General features: G+C 40.3%; 1 protein-coding gene across 4 annotated transcripts in view; it reads right to left on the minus strand.

Moving 5' to 3' along the window:
• Nucleotides 1–27258, minus strand: part of Pxn (Peroxidasin) — a 490196-nt gene that overhangs the window by 140928 nt on the left and 322010 nt on the right. For all 4 annotated transcript variants that reach the window (XM_083135735.1, XM_083135733.1, XM_083135736.1 and 1 more), the window contains exons 2-3: nt 21490–21561; nt 13996–14067 (exon numbers count right to left, since the gene is read on the minus strand). In XM_083135735.1, coding sequence (XP_082991861.1) covers nt 13996–14067; nt 21490–21561 — 144 coding nt within the window. The remainder of the gene's footprint in view (nt 1–13995; nt 14068–21489; nt 21562–27258) is intronic.

Consider the following 27258-nt stretch of genomic DNA (forward strand, 5'->3'; position numbering starts at 1 on the left):
CAAAAATCTACATTTCAACCTATAAACCGTATTTACCCTGAAATACGAAACGCCCTGGGCAACGATATTCGTATCTGTGTGGTCGAACGCACTTATTTTCCTTGTTTATAGTTTTATCTAATAGACAAAGCTAAGCTAATATATTATTATATGTATATTAATATTATATAGGTTGCACTAATATAAATCCAGGGGGGAACAAATACGACGTCATCAATATGGCTACCGCGTGAAACTGCCGTTTTAATTTTAAGCATACATACTTCTTATGACAAAGTTTGATTGAATTCGTTATTTTATATAGCTTTTCTTCCACTTGTGGCTGATCGCGACGATGAGGATGAATTGTGTTAAGATGAAATTATGAAAGGACGCGTATATAGTCACCAACAGAACAGAACAGCCTCAGGCTGAACCTCGCTCACGCAAATAAATAATTTGAATAAAGAATAGACAGAGGACTATATACGGGCTGAGTCCAGTGACCAGAGCCTCGTTATAAAAAGGCTTCACCATTTATTTTTTATTTATGTCTGGACCAGAACACTTAATGTATATTTTTGTCATAATTAGGTACTTGATTACTTCAACATGTACTTTCAAACTGCTGTAGCATTTTTCTCCCAATTTCCTTACTTCATCCTCTTTAAGAAAAGGTTTCATTTTGTTTCGTTCTTCACTTATGTTTTTTTGGCCAATGCGTTCCTCGTGTCATCTATGGAGCGGTGGCATGCCAAAAAATTTCGTGAAGGGTTATTTATGGCTTCTACTTTCGTAGTCAGTGATATGTTTTATTTTCTTATTATACGACAGTATTTTGTCTGTTTTAGGTATAAACTGAGCCAAACTTGCTTGGAGTTGCGGGGATTCAAATGCAAGATTGTGATCCAGAGGGTCTGAATTGATTTTTCAATAGCAAGAAAGCATAGAAATGCATCGCCTGAATACGAAAGTGGGTTCTCTTGAAAGGCAGTGAAACAAAAGCGACGGCGCACGCTAGTTGGTATGCTGTGCAAAGAAACCCATTCACGAGTTAGTCTCTTAAGATCCAGCAGTCTGTAGAGTTCCTCCACCAAAAGCGTCACACACTCAAAACACAGTCCTTCAGCGTAATACGGCTGCATGTGCGGAGAGTCCTCTTGGAGGAAGCCGGGGCTATTTCTGTTGGGGAAGGGAACGAGCTAACAAGACATTCAATCTGTCAACCGAAAGATCTATTTTGATTTAACACCTACTTTATCATTCTTTTTCTTCTCTCCGTTCCTCTTGTCTGGGTCTTCGCCGTGAAGGATCGCTTCCTTCTTTTATGTCCTCCTCCCCAGGCACTTTTCCCGAAAAATTTACAAAAAGACGAGGGCAGAGGGAAGATATTTATTTCCTCGAGTTTGAAGGTTTGGAGAGAACTTCCTTGCGGGAGTACTCGAGGAAAGGGGGAGAGAATGCAACGTCTTTCGGGAGAGAAAAAAAAAAAGACACTTGAAAATCCGATATACGCCGGGAAATCAGACTTCTAGAAATAAACTGAACGTCTGTCGCGTGCGGCTTCCGAGAACTAAAGACCTAAAAGGAAAATTCTCAGGGCTTCTGGCGGCACAGCGACGATGGCGTGACCATATTCTCGTTGCTATTTGACTTGTCACCACCAGGCTCGGCAGTTGTTGTTTTCGGAATCTTTCAATCGATAAGCATAAAACTATTTCATTTTCCTTTGTTTATAGTTTGCGGTTTTTAGTTTTTTGCGGTTCGTTGCATTTTCATCATTTTTTGTTAAGGATTCTTAACTGCATACGAGTAATTGCCCCTTCCTGGTTTCTTGGTGCATTTTGGATATAGCATTTGCTTCTTCCAAAAGCTGTAGAAAGGAAACATTAATGCAGAGAGAGAGAGAGAGAGAGAGAGATAGAGAGAGAGAGAGAGAGAGAGAGAGATAGAGAGAGAGAGAGAGAGAGAAAGAGCGAGAGAGAAAGAGAGAGAGATAGAGAGAGAGAGAGAGAGAGAGAGATAGAGAGAGAGAGAGAGAGAGAGAGATAGAGAGAGAGAGAGAGAAAGAGCGAGAGAGAAAGAGAGAGAGATAGAGAGAGAGAGAAAGAGAAAGAGAGAGACATAGAGGGAGAGATAGAGAAAGAGAGAAAGAGAAAGAGAGAGACATAGAGGGAGAGATAGAGAAAGAGAGAAAGAGAAAGAGAGAGACATAGAGGGAGAGATAGAGAAAGAGAGAGAGAGAGAGAAGGAGAGAGAGAAATAGAGAGAGAGAAATAGAGAGAGAGAGAAAGAGAGAGAGAAAGAGAGAGAAAGAAAGAAAGAGAGAGAGGAGTTGCTTGGTGTGTCGCAGATAATAACAGACAAAAATGAATCGACGACTCGTTACAAAATGTAATAAATATTTTTTACCCCCTAACCCAGTGGTTCCCAAAGTGTGCACCGCGACTGGCCTACAGGGGCGCCGCGAAATGTTCCAATATTTTCACTGAAATGACACTTACCTGTTAGTCTACACATGGTTTTAGAATTGGACCATCTCATCAATCTAAATATGTGCTTATTTAGTACTTTTCACACAAAAAAGTTTCTCAATTTGAAATGTGTTTATTCTTTAACTTAATACAAGCAACCTAACTATATTAACTGAGCTTTGTAAGTATTATATAGGTCTACATTCTGACTTGGACGCCACGGAAAAATCTTGAAACACTAAGGACGCTTTGAAAAGAAAATGTTTGAGTACCCCTGCCATAGTCACAGTAGTTTAAACTAGGGATGGCTTCGAGACGTGTCTATCTCGGTCTCGTCCCGAAATATACCTGCGTAATAAACAGCATATACAACGTATCAATGGACAAACTTTCACAGCATATGGAGGTTATTAAGGCAAACAACTTTTCTCAATCACGTTCTTTTTAGTTTGATGTCCCGTTTCGACGCTACGATCCCTCGTTAAACGGAATTTTATCCTCAGTGTATGCAACCAATCTTCACAGGTTCAAAGTTGCCACTAACGAATTAAGTTTGTAATTTCCAAACAGGTAGATTCGCTTGTTCCGAAAAAATAGCATAGTAAGGTAAATTTGGAATGAATTAAAAGTTTTCGGTTCGTCGACACATACGGCCATTTTGCACCCTTCAAAGTACACGAGAGAAAATCATCTTGTATAAAAAGTTAGCGTAAAGTTTAAAAATTTGGGGAGGGGGGATAAAGAGCCCCTTGAGAAAATTTACATGTGCAAGGTTGAAAAGCGAACTCCATTTATCCAAAATGTTCAATACCTTTACACGGTCTCCAAAGATACCGAGAATCTTGGACACGGAGTCACGGTTTTACAAGGTCTCTCTCGTCCTCAGTCTCGTCAAGTCTCGAGAGGTCTGTCTGGTTCTCGTCTCGATCTTTACGGAGAGAGCTTCTCGATCTGATCTCAAAATTCTACAGACACCAACGCTTATCTCTTCCCCTTGTCATCCCTAGTTTAAACCTTAAACATCCACTTGTGTCGAATAATTTTAGCACTTTTACAAGCTTTGGTAACTTATTAAAAATTAATGCTTATAGACCACCCACCCATTGTAATACTTATATGCAAAGAAAATATAATTTTCCCCGATCATTTAACGTTATTACGAAACATTCTTAGATCATCGACATTCGAGCTCTCGTCATCAAGTTGTTACCAATGGACTGCTGTCACAAGCCTTTTTATGCACGTGTCGTCGATTGCTGACTGGCTCAGACAGATGGACCTGATTTCGACATTCTGGGTCAGCGTAGGAATCGTTGACCATGTGCTGAGAGCTGTCATGTATCTATCAAGATGTTATAGGAACTGCGAAATCTCCACGCCACTTGACACCAATTGCCGACAGCCACTGGTAGCTCGACGAACCAATCAAGTTTCGACAAGCTACTATTTAAAAGTTTTAGCTGAAGTAGTTTCGGAGTCAACAAATATATGATACAGTAAGCCACAGCTGGTTCGTGATGATTTAGTGTAATAATTTCACTACCCGTTACCGAGTAGTAGCATTTAGCAACATTTCAGATTCTGGAAAATGAGTTACACGTTTCATTCATTATCTCATTTCCAAAACGGGACACAATTTTGAGAACACAAATGTTGTAGGTTGATAGGTTTATATTACACTGTTAAGAAGAAGACAACTTGCACGTTGTCAGGGTATATTCTGTTTTGTTGATTGGTAACATGTCGGTAACGTGAAAGCTGAAAGCACGGATTGTGTAAAATGATGTTTGCGGTTAATAAAACCAAAATGCTTAAATAACAAGGCCCTTGTACACTTCACTCTACATGGATGTCCATGGATATCTATTTTCAACGCTCATCATAGGTCAGACCCGCACATATCAGTCCAGGGTCAAAAATCAAAATTTTTGAAAATATTACAAATTTTGAAGCCAACCGCGAAGGTGAGAGCATGTTTTTTCAAAGTGAATTCGAGAGCCTGCGTCATTCCTGACCCCTACACTACCATGCGGAAACCGCAGACTATTTTTTTAAAAAAATAGAAATCCATATCATCGAATCTGTAATGTTGTAAAAAAATATTTTAGCTAGATACAGTACCTTCCAATTCCATTACCAGAATTGGTGAATATTATATTCTTCTCGAGTTTTTCTCGCCGAGAAATTTATATCGGTGCTTTCGGGACCTGAGAGAATGAGTATGTTTTTCTTTCCCCTGGCGTTCTGACATGGAATGACCACGAGCTAGAAATATGTATGATGATATACGTTAAGAAGACATTAAGATCAGAAAGAATTCTTTGTCCACTGCAGTGCAAGTGCTTGAATTTTTCAACCTGCAAAAATTTCACTGTAACCGGACAACATTCAAAGTTTATTCGTAAGTTATCGGGGCAAATACAGGCATACGAGCCAAAATCCTGATTCTACCAGCAGAGATCAGCTAACTTTTCCAGGTCCGCACATACCGCATTAAAATTACCCGTAAATCCAAAGTTATCTGGTCCGATGCCCCTCTGGGATTTCTCGTGAGGGAGAGACCGTAGACTTGAGAAGGGTGGAGGCAACCTTCTCGTCAGGTGCCTCCACGGCACGACTTGTTCCATCAAAACAGGAGTCGGGAACGGAGCTACCCGATCAGCTGATGAGAAGCAGAGCATCTGTAAAACGACCACCTCGCCCAGATGAGACAGCATCTTTCACGACGAGGAGAGGTTCGTTTTTTTTTTTCCTTCTTTGAAGAAACGTTACGATCTCTCCCCCCCCCCCCCGTAGGAATTTTCGAACGTTTCTTGCTCTCCCCCATCACGTCTCGAGCCCTTTCAGCCCAGTCGACCCAACCTCCAAGTTTTTCTCTCGTTCTCCATTCTGCTCTTTAGAAACACTAAGCGAGGATAACGAGGATGCGACGCGGCGCGTTTTGTTCGGCTAAATCTCGCGTGACATGTGAAAAACAAGCGGGAAATTTCTGTTCGAGGACTGCGACAGTCCCTGATGGGTGGTGCACCAGAAGAACCCTTTTTTTTCTTTTCCGGTGATCACGAAGACGCCCAGGGAGTTAACTTCGTTTGCCAATGCGGAGAATTCAGTCCTATCGCATCCCAAAGCTGCAAGTTACGCAGCGACAGCACTACTGATTAATATTCCAAGAGGCTTATGTTCTCTGTTCTTCAACACTTAAGCCCGCTTTAGACGAAAGCCTTTCCTTTAACATTTTGCTAGCATTAATACTACGTAAATGCTTCCAAAAATCTTATAGAAGATGGTACTTTACATGGAATCATGTAAAATTTCGATAAGCTTTTGCGATTGCAATGTACCGGTTGAATATAGTTATCGTGTTTTAAAAATGTGAAGTGATACATTGTTTACATCTCACGTGGCCGCCATTCCAACTGCACTCGTGACTTAGAGGTGGGTTCTGATTGGTTATGCTACGAAAAATGTTACGGAAATACTGTCTGGCTGCCTTAGGCCGCGTCCGAATCGGCAGCAGATGTCACCTAGAGCACCGTTCCATCCGGGGACTCAGCCAAACTCCGTTGTCCGAATTCGCGACAGACGTGGAGTCGGAGGGAAGAGCAGAGAGGCGCGACAGATGCACGCTTGAACTCGCTGTGACGCTGCGCTTGGCAGCCATATTCTAACTTTCACTTTGTACAGACAACATTTACTGATTAGAGGATGTAAAACTCAGTTATACTTTAACATTTTATCAATAATACTAAATGTAGAAAAATTGTAAATGATGAAATAGCGTGTTACATTTTTAATATGAGTAGTAAATAGGTGGAAATCATTGTCATGTTTGTTTGGCGTCTGCCTTCTGCTTCCGTGCGATGCGCCTGCGCGCCAGAGCGCGGTGGGTGAAGTTCGGACTGACACCTTGCGGGAAAAGTGACAACCGTACTACAAGGGGACATGTAGATTCGGACGACTTGGACGTCACTTCGACGGCACGCGAGAGCAACGGGAGGGAGCGCTTGCCAATCCGGACACGGCCTTAGCCTAGACCATGGACGGAAGTGCGCATGCGCCAACCGGACGCGTTCAGTGGCTAAATAGGGGTGACGGAGCTTTGGACAGGAAGCGGGTTCCTTGAAAAACTCTACTGTAGAAACAACAATGAAGTTTCAACGTAGTAACATCGCCGCCAAAATACATACGGAGATGTTTACGAATTATGTAAGGGTTATGTAAGCCAGTCATATACTATATCAGCAAACAGAACATATCAGGAAAGTATTCATCACGTCACATTAGTACAGTAGATAAACTTGTTTGTAAACCAGTAGCTTTGTTTTAGATAATTCAATTAAATTGATCTTCTTAGTAAATATTATAATTAGCACAAATGTACACAACATTAATCAGGATAGTATTTAATAATAATAATATTGTTGTATATGGTATTATAATTATAAATGTAGTAACTGAATGGCTTGTGACATTTTCTAGCAAAACGAGGGTGTTTTTTACAGTGTGCAACAGGGGCCAAAACGTCCCAATTTTCCTCATTCCACTTCGAAACGGTTTGTTGCCAATTGTAAGAGCCATCACAAATCACAAACACAACACAGAAAGCTGTAATAAACACAACAAGCAAACCCACACAAGCGAAATACCACAGGGTAGTTCGGCGAGTGCTTCTCCCTGCTTCCCCTCTCGCGTTTGGAATCGTTCTTTCCAGGTAGTTTCGTCTTCCTTGGCCGGACTGTAGGATGGATCCTATCCTTGAGAAATGCCATGAAATATGCCATGGCATCTGAAATGCCATAATATTTTTCACTTTACACGGGAGCATTTTGTTCATGGCGTAAATGCTAAGGAAAATGCTTTCGTCAAAGAAGCGAAGCATGAAGAGCTTGATGTCGGATGGAAGAAAGAAATGGTACGGAGATGCAGTGGCGTGCCCAGGTTTCTCGCATTGGGGGGGGGGGGGTAATAGTCAGTCCTTATTTGGCCATAATTTTCTTCCATTCTCTTTTTCGGAATACTGGGCGAGGGGGGTGTATGACCCACACAAATCCCCCCTTGGGCATGCCACTGTAGAGATAGTCTTTTAGAAACAGAAACGAGACTTAAAGAGTTATTGAATCTCCGTCTCGTCCGAGACTTTGGTAAACTAAATTTTATCTGAACCAAAAATTAGTTATGTGAAATACTCCGACATATCAAGCGGTTATCTACTTTAGTATTTATAGATAGATCATACATTATCTTTATCGTAATTACAAATTCGTTCGTGGCAATTGTGAACCTGTGTAGGGTTTATGACATTCCTGGGATATGATGCTGATAAGTCTCGACTCGATAAGGAAGCTATATTTTTTTTTATTGATTTGATTGATTTTTCGAACAAGCGTTCTCGGTTCTGAAGATGAGGGCAATATGTATGCCCTCGAAACGTTGGAACCTAACTCCAATTTAACCTGGTTGGTAACGCGAGAACAGTCGCTCGAATCACGTCGCCAAGAAAGCTACAATTCCTATTTTTTAATGATTTTTGTTATTTAGCGTCGCTTTTCTGCCACTTTTGGCTAATCGCGACGATGAAGGCAAGTTATGAAATTGAAGAAGGGACGGGACACTCATGAAGAATACCCATATGTCCAGGCCGGGATTCAAATCCAGAACTCCTGCCGTGGTAGCGCGGTGTTAGACTTGTTAAAGTATTTTAGAATATGTTATTTAATATAACTGCACAAAGCACATGGACGAAAAGCAAGGCTGAAGATTAATATATCGAACCAAAAATCATAAAGATGATCTGGTTAGTGAAAATATGAAATTAAAGTGTTTCTTTTTTCATTCTTCATAAGAAACATATAAGGGGTCGAGACTACAAGACATTCGTTTGGATGTGAGACACTGATTAATGGAATGTAAGCAAGCAAGTGGAAAAGAGCATTTGAAATGTAAACACAACATAATTGAAACAGCGGCCATCTTTAAGCTCACACATCGAACCCCCCGACAACTGTGAGCCTTTAAATAACTAGAAGAAGACCAACACCTCGAGCGACAGTAGCAGAGGAAATGAAACCAAGAGACAAAAACGTCAATAGAAGGAAACATTCAAATAGGAGGTAAGGAAACTGCACTCCCACATCAACAAACCAGGAATACACAGTCAGTCAATCAGTTAGTGGTTCCGAATTTTAGTGAAAATAACCTGATGGGAACCTTAAAATGACATCAAGCACGTATTCATATTTGTCGTCTCTTCTTTGTAACTTTTGGATAATCGCGATTAGGAGAATGAATATGAATAGATGGAATTGATGAAAGAACACTCAGATCGGGATTCGAACTTGGAACGTTCGGTGTCGAGATCGTGATGTGAGCTGACAAACCCATTATTGTGTCTAAATTTGTAGTGTTGATTGATTGATATATTTGCTTTATTTTACTTCGATTTTGTGTGCCACTTTTGACTAATTTGCGAAGATGGGGATGAGTGATGATATGATGAAATTGATGAATGGACACACACACATCCATGCCCAGGCCGGGATTCGAACCCGGGACGCCAAGCGCCGTAGAGCGATGTGCTAACCACTCCGCCACGGGAGTAGTCTAAATATGCAGTGTGTGTATGGAAGCAATACGTGCATACAAGATAAAACGTTATTTGAATTTGATTTTTTTTTGTGGGGGTGCCTCTACGCGTTGGTTATTTCCAGCCCCGTACCGTAACAATATGCTTAGGCAGCGGAGGTGGTTTAATCGAAGTTACAAATTAAGGGTGAACTTCAGAAACTCTTCGTAAAATAAATTAAGATAATGGCAATTGTATTTCAGGCTGCTTTTATCAGAGACGAATATAAACAAAGATATGAAGTATTCACAGAAAGGAGCGTGTACATAACGCAGACGCGAAGCAGACTACCGCAACGCACAATGTTATTCAGTCAAGATTCTTTTGGGAACTTAGAAAAGGTGGGCGTAAATTTTCCGTTAAGAGGGACGTACTGTGATGACATCTGGCGGGAGTTTCGGAAAATTCCCAACCCAGTCTGCGAATTTAATGACCTTCTCTTTCATCCAGCACCTGGGCCAGGACAAACTTACTCATCACGCTGTCAGGAATGGAGAGTGACGGATCAGCAATCGTGCACACAATACAGGCACAGAGGATTATCACGGCCAATGCCAGATCAAAGAGTTCGACATAATACTACGTAAATCAAAGGATAACCAAATTTGGAGATGTCGGCTGTAGGCTCTCTCATTATCTTACCTTCCCTTTTTTCTTGTCGTGTGTGTAGTTCACCGCCTCGCCACTAAATCATTCGTGGCGCTTCACGTAACCGCAAACAAAAAAGGCGGGCAAAAACGCTCAAGATTGGAAAATTAAGATGGGCTCAAACAGTCCAATTAAGCGGTTTGTGACAAAACATGGCGCTGTCAGTGATTTCGTCTGTCAACAGCCGCTCGTTTCTCTTCGTTCCCTTCGCTGTCGCACTTCATTACGACGAGACGTTAATTACATAGGAGAGAAGGCTCGTATGCAGACTGGGCACGCAAGCGATTGAGGGCAACGAAGATGCAGGAAAGCATCTTGGACGACACTTTTACATGGCAAAATGCTTTTGATACAGGGTGTACACAAAGTGTCGGACACATTTGAATTATTACTAAATTAGAAACTAGGGAAGATACAAATAAACTGATGTCCTGTATCAGTACACTTCTATGTATGCGCCTTTTGTCGCACGGATAATGTCAAGACGATAATCGATTTTTCCCCCCACGTTCGGGTCAGTATGTCGACATCCACAGTCGCTATCGCGTTGTTTATTCTGGCTTTCAGTTCACCAATGTTCATCACCACAAGTGGAGAAAGACATCATCTTCGAAACATAATCCTACAGAAGAGATTGAGAATCTGGTAAAACTATCAAAGCCGGGAAATGTCTGTAACTCGTTTATTCTGTAATTGTTGACATTTGTACTTGCCTATTCTGCATTGCGAAAGATTGTTTAACAAGGGATTTCGCTTTTTTAAACGAAATTAGTATCTATTGTCGACATATCGAGTAATTATTGTTCGTTCTTTCCTCGCTTCCTGAACACGCAAAATGGCGGGCAAATCTTGACTAGCGTTGTGTTTCAAACGGCAAAGCAGTGTTTCAACCTTCTTAACTGAAAATTTCCCGCATAGCCCCAAAAACCATTCGGGATAGATGACAATCCACGAATAGCCCCCAAAACCATTCCCGCATAGCCCCAAAAACCATTCTGGATCGTATAACCATCCATGAATAGCCCCAAAAACCATTCACGATAGCCCCACGCACCATCACGGTAAGGTTAGGTTAGGTTGCTTTAGGTTGGGCAATATAGTGAAAAAACTGTGTGTTTGGAAACACTTACCGGGGATTACGTCATCGGATGCTCGCAACATCCGGTTCAAGTACATGGATGGAAATGCAAGAAACAGCTTTCGTGCATAAGACGGACATTATTATAGTAAAATACATGATTTAGCGGCCAAATACATTGAAAAATGCTAGAAAACACTTCTACGACCTTCCGAAATTACCCAGAAACTTAATTCCGTTAGTACTTTCTCCTGTAAATTTGAAGAAATCCATTTCCCGGCTATTACATTTTTACCCAGAATCTTTGTGGGAAAGAGGAGGATTTTGAATTGCCTGATGACGTCTGATCCATAATTGGAATTTTTGTTATACGTTCACTTTTAGCAGAGCTAGCCTAATAGTGACTGAACCTACAGTTCAAAGTGGGATCCGAGCCACTATGTACTTCACCGAGCCATAATAGGAATTTCACAAGATATTTCACAATTGACTTGTTAGGTTCCAACAATGTTAATATTATTGACAATTCTTGTTAAATTTATTCCATTGTAACACTATTGCAACTAAAAATGCTGTGTTCTCCAGAGACATAAAAAAGGGGAAATAAACCTGTTTACATGCTTGTAATAACCGTAAACCCTAACATTCACCCTACACATTTTGTGCCTAACAAATCACAAAAGTCGTCTAATCGTTATGATTTTTGGTTGTTATGGCTGTGATAGATGTAAGATGCACTATAAAAACTAAAGTATGTACAGTCATCCGCAATAAAGATACGATATACATGCTTCCGTGCATGGCGTTGTGTGTGTTAAGAGTAAGGCTAGGCCCTAACGCCTTGGAAAGAGCATTTCAGAATCTTGGTGCCTCATTGTTACTGTGCTTCTTATCTTGATATAACTTAACCAATCAGCGGTGTACAAGGGGGAGAGGAGTTGGTGTGGAGCTTAATCTCCCCCATCCTTTGGACAACTTTCCTTCAGGGAGACAATCACAAAATCTAAGAATGCCTGCTGAAAATAGAAGTCAACCCCATACCCCGTACGAAATTGCTGAACACGCCACTGGAACTACTCTGCGAATATCAATTCTTAATTTGGAGTGGAATTCGATTGCTTTGATTTCCTATTGCCGATTCTGGCTATTCGATTAATAAAGTGGGCCAATTAGGCATGCTAATGAGTCCGGTAGCACTCTGTTTATTTGCACATTTAACATCACTTGTTAAGAGAAAATGACTTAATGAAATTGTTCATTTGGAGATTCCACTTTGCAAATGTCTGTTGTGTTACTTCTTTATTTGTTGATTATCCCACACCAGGCATATTAAGTGTTGTTAGTTATAAGTTTCATTACTTGGTATTTTCGTCGTTTCCTAAACTCGCAAATGTATGTTGCATAGATATTCTTCGTTTAAGTTCTCAGGACAATATGATACGCAGACTTAAATATTAAACATCATCTTTTGTTATAAAACTCTGCTTTCTACATTGTTTTAACATCCTTAACATGTAAAGTCATGCAATTGCAATGTAATGAATACATCTCAGGAATTTTTCTGTTCTTTATTTTCTAAATTTCCTAATTTGTCATAAAGCATTCCGCTAGATGGTTTAATGAATCCCTTTTCAAGACTGCTACACTTCAATACATTCGATCGATAGGACTTTTGTGTTCTCTAGGATAATTATGTGAGGAAAAATATCATTCTAAACTTGTTTCGCCAAGTTTGGTTCCAAATTGGTTAATTATGATGCCATTCTTTAAAAAAGAGATTGAGGATTAAGGAATAGCATGCTTCTACTTCAAAAGAAATATGCAGTTGCTTAGCAACTAATGTCTTTGTAAATATGTTCGCTTTGTAACTTGAAAAGAAATGAAGAAGTTAATAATTGTGAATAAATGAGGGCATTTGAACAAAAGCTTCTTATAACAACAAATAATAAAAGAACGTTATACTTTATATATATATGTGTGTGTGTGTGTGTGTGTGTGTGTGTGTGTGTGTGTGTGTGTGTGTGTGTGTGTGTGTGTGTGTGTGTGTGTGTGTGTGTGTGTGTGTGTGTGTGTGTGTGTGTGTGTGTGTGTGTGTGTGTGTGTGTGTGTGTGTGTGTGTGTGTGTGTGTGTGTGTGTGTGTGTGTGTGTGTGTGTGTGTGTGTGTGTGTGTGTGTGTGTGTGTGTGTGTGTGTGTGTGTGTGTGTGTGTGTGTGTGTGTGTGTGTGTGTGTGTGTGTGTGTGTGTGTGTGTGTGTGTGTGTGTGTGTGTGTGTGTGTGTGTGTGTGTGTGTGTGTGTGTGTGTGTGTGTGTGTGTGTAAAGAGTCGCGCAAGGTAGGTAAAACATATGTCCAAGCTAAATATTTCTCATAATATCTAAGTGATATTGAAATTGACAACAAATGACATAATCAGGGAATTTACTACTCGAAGCAGTGACATGCCTAAGGAGGAGTTGCTGGGGATCATACCCTCAATTTTGGTCCAACATATCTGAAAAAAGAATGTCAAAATATACTCTTCCCCATACAAAAAGCCTTGACACGCCACTGACTACAAAAGTAACTCGTACGTTTCTGCGTAATTTCACAACACAATCTTTTTAGGCCATGAATGATTTCTTTATAGTTTTCGGAGAATAATTAGTTATGATTAAGACACATAATTCTAAACTTATAATTGTAGGGTGTTCGGGAAAAAGCACATAAGTCACAAACTGCGATTTTCTGTTGTTTTCTATTGAGACTTACTGAATCAATTCAGGAGCATATTATAAGAATAATTTTATACTGGGCACGTGTGAAGATTCTTACCAGTGATCCAACATGTATATTATGTCCACAATGTTTCCTATTAAAAGAATAAACATAAATAAAATACCTGCCGTAAAATTGCATTTTTAGACTGAAGTGCCTTTTCCAGAACACCCTACAATTTTTCAAGAATGAGCGGGAAACAAAAGGCGAAAATTCCCATCCAAAGTGAAAAATTCTTTCGCTGTAACGTAATTGGCTGTTCTTGCGTGCCACCGTGACTTCATAAATTTATGGACCCACCCTGGTTATCTCTCTCGCTTGGAAAAATAGCCATGCTTGTTACAAGACTTGGAACATGATAACGTTTTGTTTCCCGCTCTTTCTGCAGAAACTCAACCCCTTGCACAGAAATGATTTTCAGAACTTTCTACGCTACTTACAGATATCGGAGCTCCTTGAGACCGCTGAACGCCCCGTTCTGAAGTTTCGTTATGTGGTTGTTGTTCAGCAAACTGGAAGAAAACAAAAAAAAACCAGGAGTTATATAAAGTTTCCCGAAAGCAATTAGAGATACAAAAGTTAAACAATTTTGTGTTGGAAAATGTATACAGCGCAGGGGAAAAAGACTGAGTTTGCACAACGATTCGAGTTCGCTTGTAGCTGATATTCCGATTAGATACGAACTTCTTGTTCTTAGGCACACATTTACTGTTGGCTATTTTTATTTTTGCTGGGCCGGCACAGAGTCTGTATCTTTCATCTACAATAGAAAAAACACTGTTGGTATAAACTGTGCCTCGAAGAGATAAATGATGCAAGATTTGAACACAATACAGGGTGGCCATAAAGTATTTCCAATATTACTGATTTATTATAAAGAAACTGTATACAGATACAGCTGTAATACTTGTGGCAAAATAAAGAAACTCATTCAGTTTCTCCCTGCCGCCCTTTGTTCTAGGAAAAGCTGTGATGGTGTAAGAGGCGCTGAAATCGCTGGAACTGAAAATGGCGTGAGTGCAGGAGAAAGCTCAATGTGCCTTATCGTCTCAATGAAATTTTAGCAGAAAATATGGACGACCACCATCTGATTACAAAAGCATCGTTGTACAGCAATCGGTGACGGTCCTATAATAGATACCATACAACACACTGACGCCATTTTCAGTTCCAGCGATTGCAGCGCCTCCTATAAGAGCACAGCCTCAACCTAGAATAAAGGGGGGAAACTTTATGAGTACCTCTTTATTTTGCCACAAGCCATGCAGCTGTAACTGTAATAGTTTCTTTGTAATAAATCTTAGTAATGTTGGAAAACTTTGTGGCCACCCTGTATTTTTTTAATGTCGGTAGTGTACCTATAATACCATGGGCACAAATAGTGAACTCAATATTATTCTTCCTATTTCAATCTATGAAGGTTATTACAACGATGAAGATGAATGGAAATAGAGCCTTCCTGGGACTCGAACCGAGAACCGTTAGCGAACCAGTTACTACCCAAACGGATGGATACAGAACTACTACTAGAGATACAACGATAAATTTTGTTGAACTTTTAGACCTCTACCAAATAATAGTTCAATGGCTGCTTGCGAAAGACAATTCATCTCGCATAACACATACACAGACTACGAGGGTCACTATTTATATTTTGAGCCTTGGCAACTCTGATTGAAGTTAGGCGAGATTTGACGTTTGCACGGAATCGTCTGGCATTATTGACCATAACGTACTTCAAATGTTTTGTCAATAGCTTCATTTGTGTTGTTTATGTTGCCTTGGAGATTGCGCGACAACAATAAAATGGAATTAACTCGTGAACATTTTCGTGCAATGATTTTTTACGATTTTCGACGTGGATTATCAAGACAAGAGTGCATCGATCGTCATGTGACATACTGTGAGATTGAGGCAACCATAGGCATTAGTTCCACCAGCATATATAAAATATTACATGATCATTTAGCTGTGAGAAAGGAATGTTCTCGTTGGATCCCACACAATTTGACAAAAACTCAGAAAGACGCTCGCGTCAATTGGTGCAAACAAATGCTCAATAAATACAATCGTGGTGCTTCAAAAGACCTATATAAGATTGTAACAGGTGACGAATCATGGATATATGCATATGAGCCGGAACGTAAACAGCAGTCGCCTGTATGGGTGTTTCAAGATGAACCCAATCCAACAAAAGTTGTTCGCGCTCGAAGCACATCGAAACAAATGGTCGCCTGTTTTTTCGGGAAAACTGATAATGTGGCAACTGTGCCTTTAGAGGAACGTAGAACGGTCAACTCTGAATGGTACACAACAGTTTGTTTGCCAGAGGTCTTCGGTCAAATACGGAAAACAAACAAACGCCGTCGGATCATTCTTCATCAAGACAATGCCAGCTGTCACACATCTCGTCTAACAACCGACTTTATGAACAGTCAAAAAATCGAATTGATGGGTCATCCGCCGTACAGTCCTGATTTGGCATCCAACGACTTCTTCTTGTTCCCGAATGTCAAGAATAAATTGCGCGGACAACGATTTTCGTCGGCGGAAGACGCCGTTGATGCGTTCAAAAACCATATTATGGAGGTGTCTCAAGAAGATTGGAAAAACTGCTTTGACAAATGGTTCAAACGAATGCAAAAGTGTATTAACCATAAAGGAGAATACTTCGAAAAACAATAAAGCAGTTTTCAATGCCAAATTCCTGTTTTTTCATTGTTAGGCTCAAAATATAAATAGTGACCCTCGTATCCCAGACGTCACTAAAAAGCTGCTGATCTAAAGCTAGGAAATGTTAAGACCTACTAAACGCGACGCAGACGAGCTAGAGTGTGATCCACCAACCCATCTGAAACCCTGGCCCCGCAGCAGTGGCGCTAGTGTCGGTAGTTAAAGTTACGGGGAAGCCTATAGTTCGGATATTTTCCGAGGTTTCAGAAAGCTTGGTGGATCTATACGTCCGTCCATCTATGAAGTAAATAAAAAAAAAAGCCACCAACAGACCTCTCTTGAAGGTTCAATATCTCAAACGAAAACAACTAAAGCGAAACGTACTGGGTTGAATGATCAGTACTAGTCTATCTGATTAAGACTACAAAATTTTAAATTAACAAATGCAATGAAATAGAACGATTATTTATATATTTATTTTTGTAATTGTTGGACTCAGCATTTCTTCTTTTAGTCGTTTCCATTTTGCACATTTTCTTGTTAGTGCGATTTTTGTAACGGTTTAGATTTTCACCTAACAATGTTCGATATAATATTTAGAATTTTAAAGAATCCTGGTACACTCTCCATACAATTTTGGCACAGGAATCGGGGAAAACCGGTGACAAAGTTTGGAAGATGGAAACACTGAAACGCGAACATGCTGCACCTGCAGTTGCTACGTTCACGAAGACGCCGCTGTCTCTAGCGAACGGCATCGTAAGTCGTTTTATGGGGATATCAAGCACCCGTTGCATTTTTTGTGAGGAAGCGACCAGTAACGCCATCTCGGTCTCGAAAACTAAAACGAAGAAGGGTTGGGGGAAGACAGTGCGTTTCCATCAGTTTACGCGCGTCGCTGAGCGACATTTAGTAGTGACAGTTGCTAGAATTACGTTTCATTTGACACATAGTAAGTGCTACACATGGCATGGCTCCTCTTTTACGGTTGTCGTCCGTGTGGGAAGATACCGACAGACGCCTGTGCCCAAGAGCTCAATAAATCAGGATCTCCGCTCAAGCGAGCGCTCAATCTTCGCTTACAAGCACTCTCCCTCGGTCGGAGACACTTTTCTCAATAGCAAAGTACGTTCGAGCCAAGCACAGGGGCTCTGGCAGCATTGAAAAACCAAAATACTCGATTCGAAACATTCAATATTGCATATATCTGAAAAGAATATATATTGTCAAGATACGATAATTTCTTCTCGGAAGGTGAATGTGAAACACACTAGCGCCGCCACGCGGGTGGAAGACAAGCCATAACCGTGCGCAAAACCCAGGTTAGATCTTGAGAAGATCTGTTCGCATTGCACAATACCCGCAAAATGATTACATAATTTCCATTGATTTGTGTTTGAGTTAGAATCAGAATAATTTTCATAAAACCTCCAGCTCACTGCTTGAAGCTGGCCTGCAAATCTCCTGGTTGGAGGTACACGAGTCGTTTAGGGAGTGCCGAGGCACTGGCGTACGCAGAGGGGGAGCTGGTGGGGCTACAACCCTTCCCGAAATTTTGAGAAAAGTATTTTTTTTTAAATGAAAGCAGTAAAGAACTCGGGTAAAAACCAAAATGGTAAATGCAAACTCCCTTAAACTTACCTCACTTTACCAACTTTTAAAATGAAAGTTAAAAATGTTAATTACGAAATATTTTATACTGTACCCCCCCCTTTTCCAGAACCCAGCAATGTAATATCCACCTTTAAAATTCCAGCCCCCTCCGAAAAAAATCCTGCGTACACCAGTGAGCCGAGGTAAGATAACAGCAGGGGATGAAATTATTATCCCTAACAACAGGAAGCAGTAAATAACTGTCCACAACGAGCTACAGTTGCATTAAAATCGAGATCGTAGCGAATGAATTGTAAATTAGCTGTCTTTGTTATCGGAAGAAGTGTAGTCTGATCCCGAGAAATAAAAAAAACAAAAGAGGGAAGACTCTGGGTTAGGGTGTATAAAAAAAAACTTTTTTTCGAAATGTTAAGGTGGCTAGTGCGGAAAAGTGGCCATTTGTGATAAAAAACAAGTCTGATTTTTTTCAGATTTTTTGGGGGTCGTTTAGGTGGCGCGCATCGACCTTGAAGTTTTGATAGTGATTTGGTTATGCAACACGCACAACAATTTCACAAAAATGTCATTATTTGGCTATTTCAAGTGTTTTTTCTGCATTATGGTCATTTATTGTTTTGTTTATGGCAAATATGTTACATTCGTGCCTTAGGGGTGGTTTCCTATGCTGTTTACATATGCTTTTGCTCAAAAATTGTCAATTTGAGGCTAAAAACTCCATATTTTTCTATTGATGGTTTCCAATTGGTTTCGACTGTGTTATATTCGAAGGTTTTCCGATATAAAAGACTAAATACAATATTTTGGCTTTCTAATTGCTAACAGTTCCTGAATTACTGTCCAGCGCTTCGCTTATTTCCATAGCTTATTATGCTTTGAAAATAATCCAGAGCTCACCACGAGGAGGTTGCTGGACTGCGAGCTCCACCCACCCAAATGATGTTGGCAAACATAATTTTACTAAGGGGCAGGCCAAGATTTTCTTCTAGTTTTCTCCTTGAACTTTATAGTCACTTTTTGTTCGAAATGTCGGCATATGTTCTCTAGATTCCAATTTCGCTTTGATGTAGCCATCACGTGCGCTGGCGCCGAAAACGGAAGAAGCAGCCTCTGTGATAATTTTCACAAGTCGCTCCACTCCTTGTGTGTGGCAGGGGAAGTCTTGAATTTCCGCTATATTTTTGTTTTTATTGTAGTCATCTACTTCTTCATTTGTAATATTATTGGCCAACGTAGGCTCGTGGAGGGAGCATGAAGCCCAATCAACCATGTCATAGTATTGGTCTGCATTAAAATTGATGGTTGGTAAAACAAAAGTGCGAATTCTTTTCTTTCAATCCTCTTGCTTTCTTAATTCTTTGCCAACCAAAACTTCTTATTTCTGGGATTTTGTCGGTTATTAAAGCCAGCAGGAGATTTTCAGGATGGGCCAAGAATGCGTTTTGTTGAATGACCCTATTAATCAGATCTCTCAAGTGGTGTGGGAGAAATCGGGACAAGTAGATCAAATTCCACATACTACATAATGAAGGTGTACGCACCGGTGTGGTTTGGGATCAAGAAGGAAAAAATCGATAACTAACGGAGCCCGACACCTCTGGAATTTGATCCACTTGTCCCGATAAGGCCACCCCTAAGGCACGAATGTAACATATTTGCCATAAACAAAACAATAAACGACCATAATGCAGAAAAAAAACACATGAAATAGCCAAATAATGACATTTTTGTGAAATTGTTGTGCGTGTTGCATAACCAAATCACTATCAAAACTTCAAGGTCGATGCGCGCCACCTAAATGACCTCCAAAAAATCTGAAAAAAATCAGACGTGTTTTTGGTCACAAATGGCCACTTTTCCCCACTAGCCATCTTAACATTTCGAAAAAAAGTTTTTTTTCGATACACCCTACTCTGGGTGTATAGACCCATACAGACAATAATAATAATAATAATAATAATAATGAAGCTGACTGTGTGTGTGTATGTGAGTGTGTGCGGTCAGTGGATTCTTGCCTTCTTACATGCATGCCTGAAAAAACTAGAAAAACGTATACCTATCCTGAACCGACAGAATTTTATATTGTCATTGCATGACACATCTATCCCTCGACTGCTTATATAGGACAGCTGTTCCCGGCAGTTCAGTGCACAATAAGTGTTGCTCTGCTAAAAGTTGTTAGCTTATTCACGAGTGGTTACATGTGTATCCGTAAAACTTCCAGCAAAATGCAACACATCCGCGCAACTAATTGCAAAATCTAATTCCGTAAAATAGTCCGTTAAACTGGCTTCAAATTAACAAATTCACTCTTGACCAAAATCAATAACCAAAGCTAGCTTCCACTGCAGCACCGGAAAGGAAGTCGTCGAACGTATGCGTAGTGCATACCAGCGGAAGGTTTCAGGCTCGAGTCTAGGTTGTTCCTTTCTAAACGTGCCTTCAAGAATTTCATCCAATTATATAATTCGTCCCTATCGTCGCAATTAGCCAAATATGGGAGAATAAATAACAATACAAATACTTAACATTCCATACGCAACAATGACATGGCCCATCTTTTTTTTTTGGTCTTAGCCCGTGCGGGACAAAACCAAAAGACGCCTCTGCTCAAGAGCTCAATAAATCAAGATCTCCACTCACAGTTTGCCTCTGATGTTTTGTCTTCCTACCGCGTGGCGGCGCTAATTTATTAGTGAAGAATAACTTTGGAGTTTCAGGTGTTTACGGTATTCAAAGTTATTTTAGCTTTAAAATAGTTCTCTTAAGGAAAACCCTATTATTCATTGTACAGTGGGATTCGTGAGTATTACCGTGCAAATTGTCCATCACCATGTTCGTGCACTTCATTTGACCCAATAAGAGCTTCCAGAATGAAAAGAAAACTCAAAAGCAGCTGTTAACAACTTCTGCACCAGCAAACATAAAAATCCATCGCTTAAAAATACATAGGATGTAAAAGAAAAATTAATGAAAATAGTAATGGACAATTTGCCGGGTAATACTAGTGGATCCCACCGTACACCAAAATAACACTGAAATAAAAATCATTTTAAAAACTTTGGGCGTCAATAATTCAGGATTGGTAATCCACAATACTTTATTTTAATAGCTCACAACCATTAGTTGGCTGAAATAGCGGACTTGGAAAGAATTCAAAGTATTTTTATACCCTTTGCTGCAGCTAGTATTTATATTCACCACTTCTGTGTACATGCCCTTAAAATCATTTTCATTTACATTAACTCAAATATGAACTCGACCGGGGCAAAATCTTCAAACGTGGACGTATTTTCAGCCTAACGGTGAATATACTTACATAACATCTTTACTTCATTCAGTCCGGTACTTATATGGGAAACGGAAATTACTTAATGTAATACCCATTAGCCCATCTTAATATGCTATACATGCCAGAAAGCTCTCCTCGAAGCAGGATAATAATTCACAATGATAAATGTGGGAAAGCACATCGTTTCCAAGTAGCATGTCTTATCTTTAAACCTGTTCTGGTGTCTTACGTTATTTCCTTGTGTCATCTAGTCCCCTCTTCCTACTCTCTACAACACACAGAAATCTAGTGAATAGAAACACATGTGCTCGTAAATCACACCACACGTAATTGCAAGAAACAAGGAGAAAATACTTACAGCGTGTTCAGATGTTTAAGGTCCTTGAAAGTGTTCGGTTGGATGTCTTTGATGCGGTTGAACCTCAGGTCTCTGGAAAGAGATAAAACGAACATCGTCAGTGGTTTGAACAGTAGTCATTTATTAAAGTTTGACAACAACAAATCAGTACCCTAAAATGTCGTGTTCTAGATAAAGATGTGTTACATAAATACTGGATAACCTGCGTAGTCTCCCCAGAGAAGTCACGCAATCCATGGGGCCATTTTGTACGGCAAAAATATCGATATGAATTCCAATCCTCTGGTATGATTACATCTTGCAATTTCCGTAACTGCCTGATAAAAGGATATCTGATAACATAATGCATTTGTTTATTATATATATTTACTTTAATTAAGGTCTTCGTGCCGTACAAAGTGACTGGCTACTGGCGTCAAAAGGAGCACAACGCTACGGGTCCTCTAAAACTAGAATTTTATCTTCCTTGTATGCAACCACTAAAACAGGTTCAGTGTTGCTCCGACATCTATTTTGTCTCCGGACAAGGTTTCAAAATACTAAGAATTGGCGTACAGTGGGATCCATGAGTATTACCGTGCAAATTGTCCATGACTATTTTCATTAATTTTTTCTTTTACATTCTATGTGTTTTTAAGCGATGGATTTTTAGGTATGCTGGAGCAGAAGTTGTCAACAGCTTGTTTTGAGTTTTCTTTTAATTCTTGAAGCTCTTATTGGGTCAAATAAGGTACAGGAACGTGGTGATGGACAATTTGCACGGTAATACTCATGGATCCCACCGTTCAATCAATCGCGATAATTGTCGTTCTCTGGAATGCAAACACCTCTAGACAAATGTTACGAATTCTCCACCTAATGCAAATGCCTCAAACAGGCTAAAGCAACATGTATGCCGAGGAGGGTAAGCCAGTGACTTCACCCAGGTTGCACAAAAAGGGGATCGAAAGGATCGCTCTAAATTTTGTTAAAGTTTGCCAAGGTTGTATGGCCACGCGAGGCGCAACATAACTTCTGTTGTCTGCTTCTATTGAAATCAAATGGTGTAACGCCCATTACATGGAACCGAAGCGGGAATTTCCGTGCCAGAAGTCTGCAGGTTATCTGCAAGGCTATCGCACACTGAGACACATCTGTTGCGTTCTGTTTCCGCGTATCAGTTGAGTGGTACGGAGCAACGGAATCCGAGAATATAATTGACTCCAAATTACCAGAAGAGGGTCTAATATTTGCTTATATTGCTTGATGAATTGCAATTATCATTAGAGTGCAGCTGTAGGGCACATCCTCCTCCTCCTGACGCCATTTTAGGTTGTCAAAAAAAAAAAAGGCCTGGTTCTCGCACCTACTCTTTAAGTGCAGCCATAAATCCATAACTGCGCAGGTGACGAAAATTTTCTGGCCTACAAATCCAGTTAGAATAGGATTTAAATGAGGCTCGGCTTACACTCCCACGAGGAGAAAAAAACGAGGAAAAAGAGCTTTTTAACAGCGAAATTCTGTGATTTGTGGCTGGCAACTGTGAAATCCGATCCCGATGACGAAGTTTTATTGCAGCGTCATAAAATGATGGAGACTATTCCAACACATTAGCCAATCATAAAAAAGAGGCAAGTGACACGAGCCGGTCAGGCTATGAGAGTGAAATGAGATCCTATAAACCTATGAAGAGGAGGGTAATTATTTTTTTCTGCGTCTCTTGGTCAAACCCGTTTATTTCTTTTAACAACTCTTCTTAACGAAGAAGATGAAAACATGCACGCTGAAGAACTTCGTTTTACTGTGGAAGGAATAGGACAGAACACAGGAGAGACGCGAGACAAGACTGCGTAAGACTATCAGCCGAACAGTTCTCAAAATTTACATATTATGCCTTGTCTAGGGCCTGCAAACTCTAGCCTTGTACTTCGAGTCACCTTGTGAAGCTTTAAAACAACAAACCTGACCTATATCCATGATATTACTGAGAGTTGTAACATGTAGCCAATAACGAAGCGTCCTATAATGCCCGGAGGCTCGGCCTACCCTAATATATACGCGTATTTGACAATTTAGGCATTTCATTACTTATCATTTCAATTAACGACGTTTCGTACAAAAAAACTGAATTAGGTTTTGCGATAATTTCCGCAAATTTCTATCCCTGGGCGAGGGTCTCATTCGGTTCCATACAATCTTCTGTATACTCTGTCCCGGGAAGCTCTGGAGCAAGCGAAAGAAAACAAGTCTGAGTAAATAGTGACTCTAGAGGGCTCGACCAATGAACGCGTGAGAGGGAACGGGATTGCGTGGAGGGGGAAAGCGACTGCAGCTAGCAGTCGTTTGGAGCGTGTACTGCTTTACCCGGCCCACCGCTTTTTTCTCTCTTCTCCACCGTTATGCGCGACCTTGCTCCAGACATTCCTGAGATAGAGTATAGTTCATACGGTAAAGTCTAATTTCAGGGACAGGCATGCTGATCACCGTCCTTGCGGTACTTGCTAATAGGGCGAATAGTCTTTCTGCAAGGTTCAATTCCAAACAGGGATGGAAGCTCATTTGGAAATATCATAAAACGGTGTTAAGTTGGTCTTCAACTTAGATTTTACTGTAAGAACAACGTTTAATGACGCAAAATATATTACGGTGTTATTGTGTATTCTTGCTTCTTCAGTATGATTGTAACCTTTCTCTCCCGTAAACAGGAACAGAAGAGAATGGAGACCACTGATATGAATAGCTCATTCGGGTCTTGCAAGTTAACCCCCACTGTAGTACGGTCTGAAGAATAAGTTGACAGGTTTTCAATGTGTTTTTTTTTTCCGAAATATACTTGTTCCAGCTGTGCTTCCAATGTTTTATCACATCTAAATAAGATTTCAAATAGTAAATCGTCGAAATTACTTCGTTTCCCAACTTGGTTGGCCACACTGCGACAACCAGTGGAGTGTCTGTTACACTCGACTTGTAGCTGTACAAACTAGAGTCCCTCGATGATGACTGGCCTAACCTAACCGACATCACAGCTCAACGAAAGATAGTATACTTCCAGCTTCCAAATCCTCCATCCAAATATTCTAGGTCGAATCTAAATATCTTGGGCTTATACATAATATCTTGCTTGTGGTTCCACTCACCAGAATCAAGTTAGCTCTGTCACAAACGTGGGCCTAAGTGACTACGAGCCAGAGGTGATGGACGTCACAGGTACTTTGGGGTTGTAACGACCCTGTTGAAAGTAATGGGGCCATTAGAACGCAGAAGAGTCCGTGTCTACACAGCAAAACTTACTGAAGTAATACTAGTCAATGTGATGACGTTAATTAGTGCAACTGGAACAATTCACAGAACGATTCAATCTCACGCTTTTTATCCTGCCAATATTCACATAAATTGAGCTACCTTGATTCTAAAGCCGCGATTAGCCAAATGTGGCAGAAAAGCGTAAAATAAAGCAAATAAAGGAAATCGATTCTAAAGCGAACCATGTATCATATGCTGCTTACGCCAACGATGTTTACGAATGTCACGTGACACTTCTAGTTGTTTCCGGCTATTCGCCGACCCAAAATACGAAAGCACAACTCTGAATTTTCAAACCCTTTTAACCCTTCATGTATCACAAACACAGCGGCGTATACTGTGGGTCATCTAGGTAATCGCAGATGACCCGGCTGTATTTCTTTCTTTTTTTTAAAAAAAAAATATATACATTTCTTCGCAACATTCTTCCAAACCAATTTCGATGCATACATTTCTTTGCTTCCAGCGCGCCGCGAATGCTTCCAACCGTTTGCCGCTGAATGTCCGGGAACCTTTCTCCAGCCGGTGGAATGACGTTAGGGAATCTCACCCTGACGTCATTTCACCCGCTTCTTTTACAACCCTTGGCGAGAAGGGAAGAGAAAGAAAAGAGGGGGGAGGAAACTCTGCTTCTCAGGTGCGGCGATGCCGTGGCCAGGGTAAGCTCCTTCTGGTGAGAGTCCACCGGTCTCAACCCCTAGAGTTTGCCTTTCCCTCCGCTGGCGACCATTGACCTCCTACAACCCTCCTCCACAATTCTCTCCCGAAGGCTATGTCGTCGCTAAACATAGAAACTGTGTTTTTTATGGCAGGGACATTTCTCAGGAACGGGAATTTTGGGTTCACAAATTGCCTTCTGTAAGGGAAATAGGGAAAACATACCCGGTAAAGTGCGAAGAACAGGAAAATATGAATAACATAGGCAAACCAATTCTACGCTAATTTTCACTATACATTTACTTCTGTCTTGCTGATGTCTGTTACATAGAAATTTATCAAAAGGAAAAAGCTTAAATATTGAAGATGAAGCAAACTAAATTAAAATTCAAAGCTTAAGCAATTAATGCACCTATAAGCTGACTCCCCCCCCCATTCTTGTATTTGCAAAAATAGTGATTGTTTCTTCTCTCTAATCTTCAAAAGCAGCGAGAGTACTTCCTTCACGGAACTGAATATTTTTTAAAGGAAAATATATAAATAAATTACATATATTTTAGTTTATTTAAGTTACTATTCCACCTTTTTAGATTAATAGTGATGAAGATGAACGACTAAAACATATAAGGAACAAACACATCAGGCACGTAGCCAGGTGGAGGACTCGGGGAGCTGAAATCCCCTCCCCGAAATCATTCATATATCTAATTTAAAAAGTGTATAGTGGTAATTAATTTTACTTCATTTGCAGATTAAACACCTTGCATAATACGTTGTAATTATCTGAGATTTATCTTCAGAACTTCTACCCCCACTTTTTCAACTTTATGTGGCGGCTGCTAATAAGGGATGAGTACCCTCCTCTCCACCCCCACCCCGAAATAAATTTCTGGCTCAGGCTTGCACTGATTCGAACTTTTAAAACCTGTCATCGCAGGGAATTTGGAGCTCGGAAAGGGAATTTTTTTATCATTCATAGGGAATTTCATTTTGAGTCCTGGAGTAAGTTGAATTTTGCACTTAAATTAATAATGAGGGTTTCTATTTCACTAGTGCATGTCTTTCATTTTATATTTCACAGTTTTTTTTTATTTTGCTGTATTGAATTTATAATACTGTCTTGTTTTATTACTTGAAATTCTGCACGTATATTAAACTGCAATAATGAGAATTAATTGATTGAGGTCGCCACAATAAGACAAACATTCCCACAAAATATTTCTAAATCCCATATGGATCCTGATATAAAATGCACGGAAACTTTTGGAGTTTGATGATCAAGGGTCGGAGATTACCCACTCGTTAGAACCAGCATACGCCACTGCACAAACATCGACATTGCACGCATGGGAGAGCATTTTCATGTAGTTAGAAAGGGGGAAAATTACTCCAACGTACATATCAACTCATACTCTCCGTAAATACGATTCAGACACCCTACGCACGTATGAACAACACATGTGTTACATCAGAGAGGACCAGAGTCCCAACGGTACACACCGCAATGCAGAAGATGGTTCACGTTCGCGTAGATGAGTTCATTGTTCGCGTTTGGGAATATGGAAACTCGCATAAAAATAGGTAATTTGTCTTCGTTATTAAATCCCATTGGCCTTTCCCTCCTCTTGCAATGTTCAGATTTCTGTTAATTTTTGTACACAAGGTAGGGACTCTAACCCCAAATGCTGGGTTTTTATGAGGAACACATTCAACGGCTTGTTACGGACCACTTCATCAACGCTTCGGTTGTCGTTCATTCTCTTGACAAGCAAATCACGTATGAGAGTTTCAAACCATACCGTGAGATGTCTCTAGTTATCTCTGCTGGAC

Source organism: Lepisma saccharinum, chromosome 14, assembly GCF_977018435.1.
Source record: "Lepisma saccharinum chromosome 14, izLepSacc3.1, whole genome shotgun sequence".
In the NCBI taxonomy this organism is placed as follows: domain Eukaryota; kingdom Metazoa; phylum Arthropoda; class Insecta; order Zygentoma; family Lepismatidae; genus Lepisma; species Lepisma saccharinum.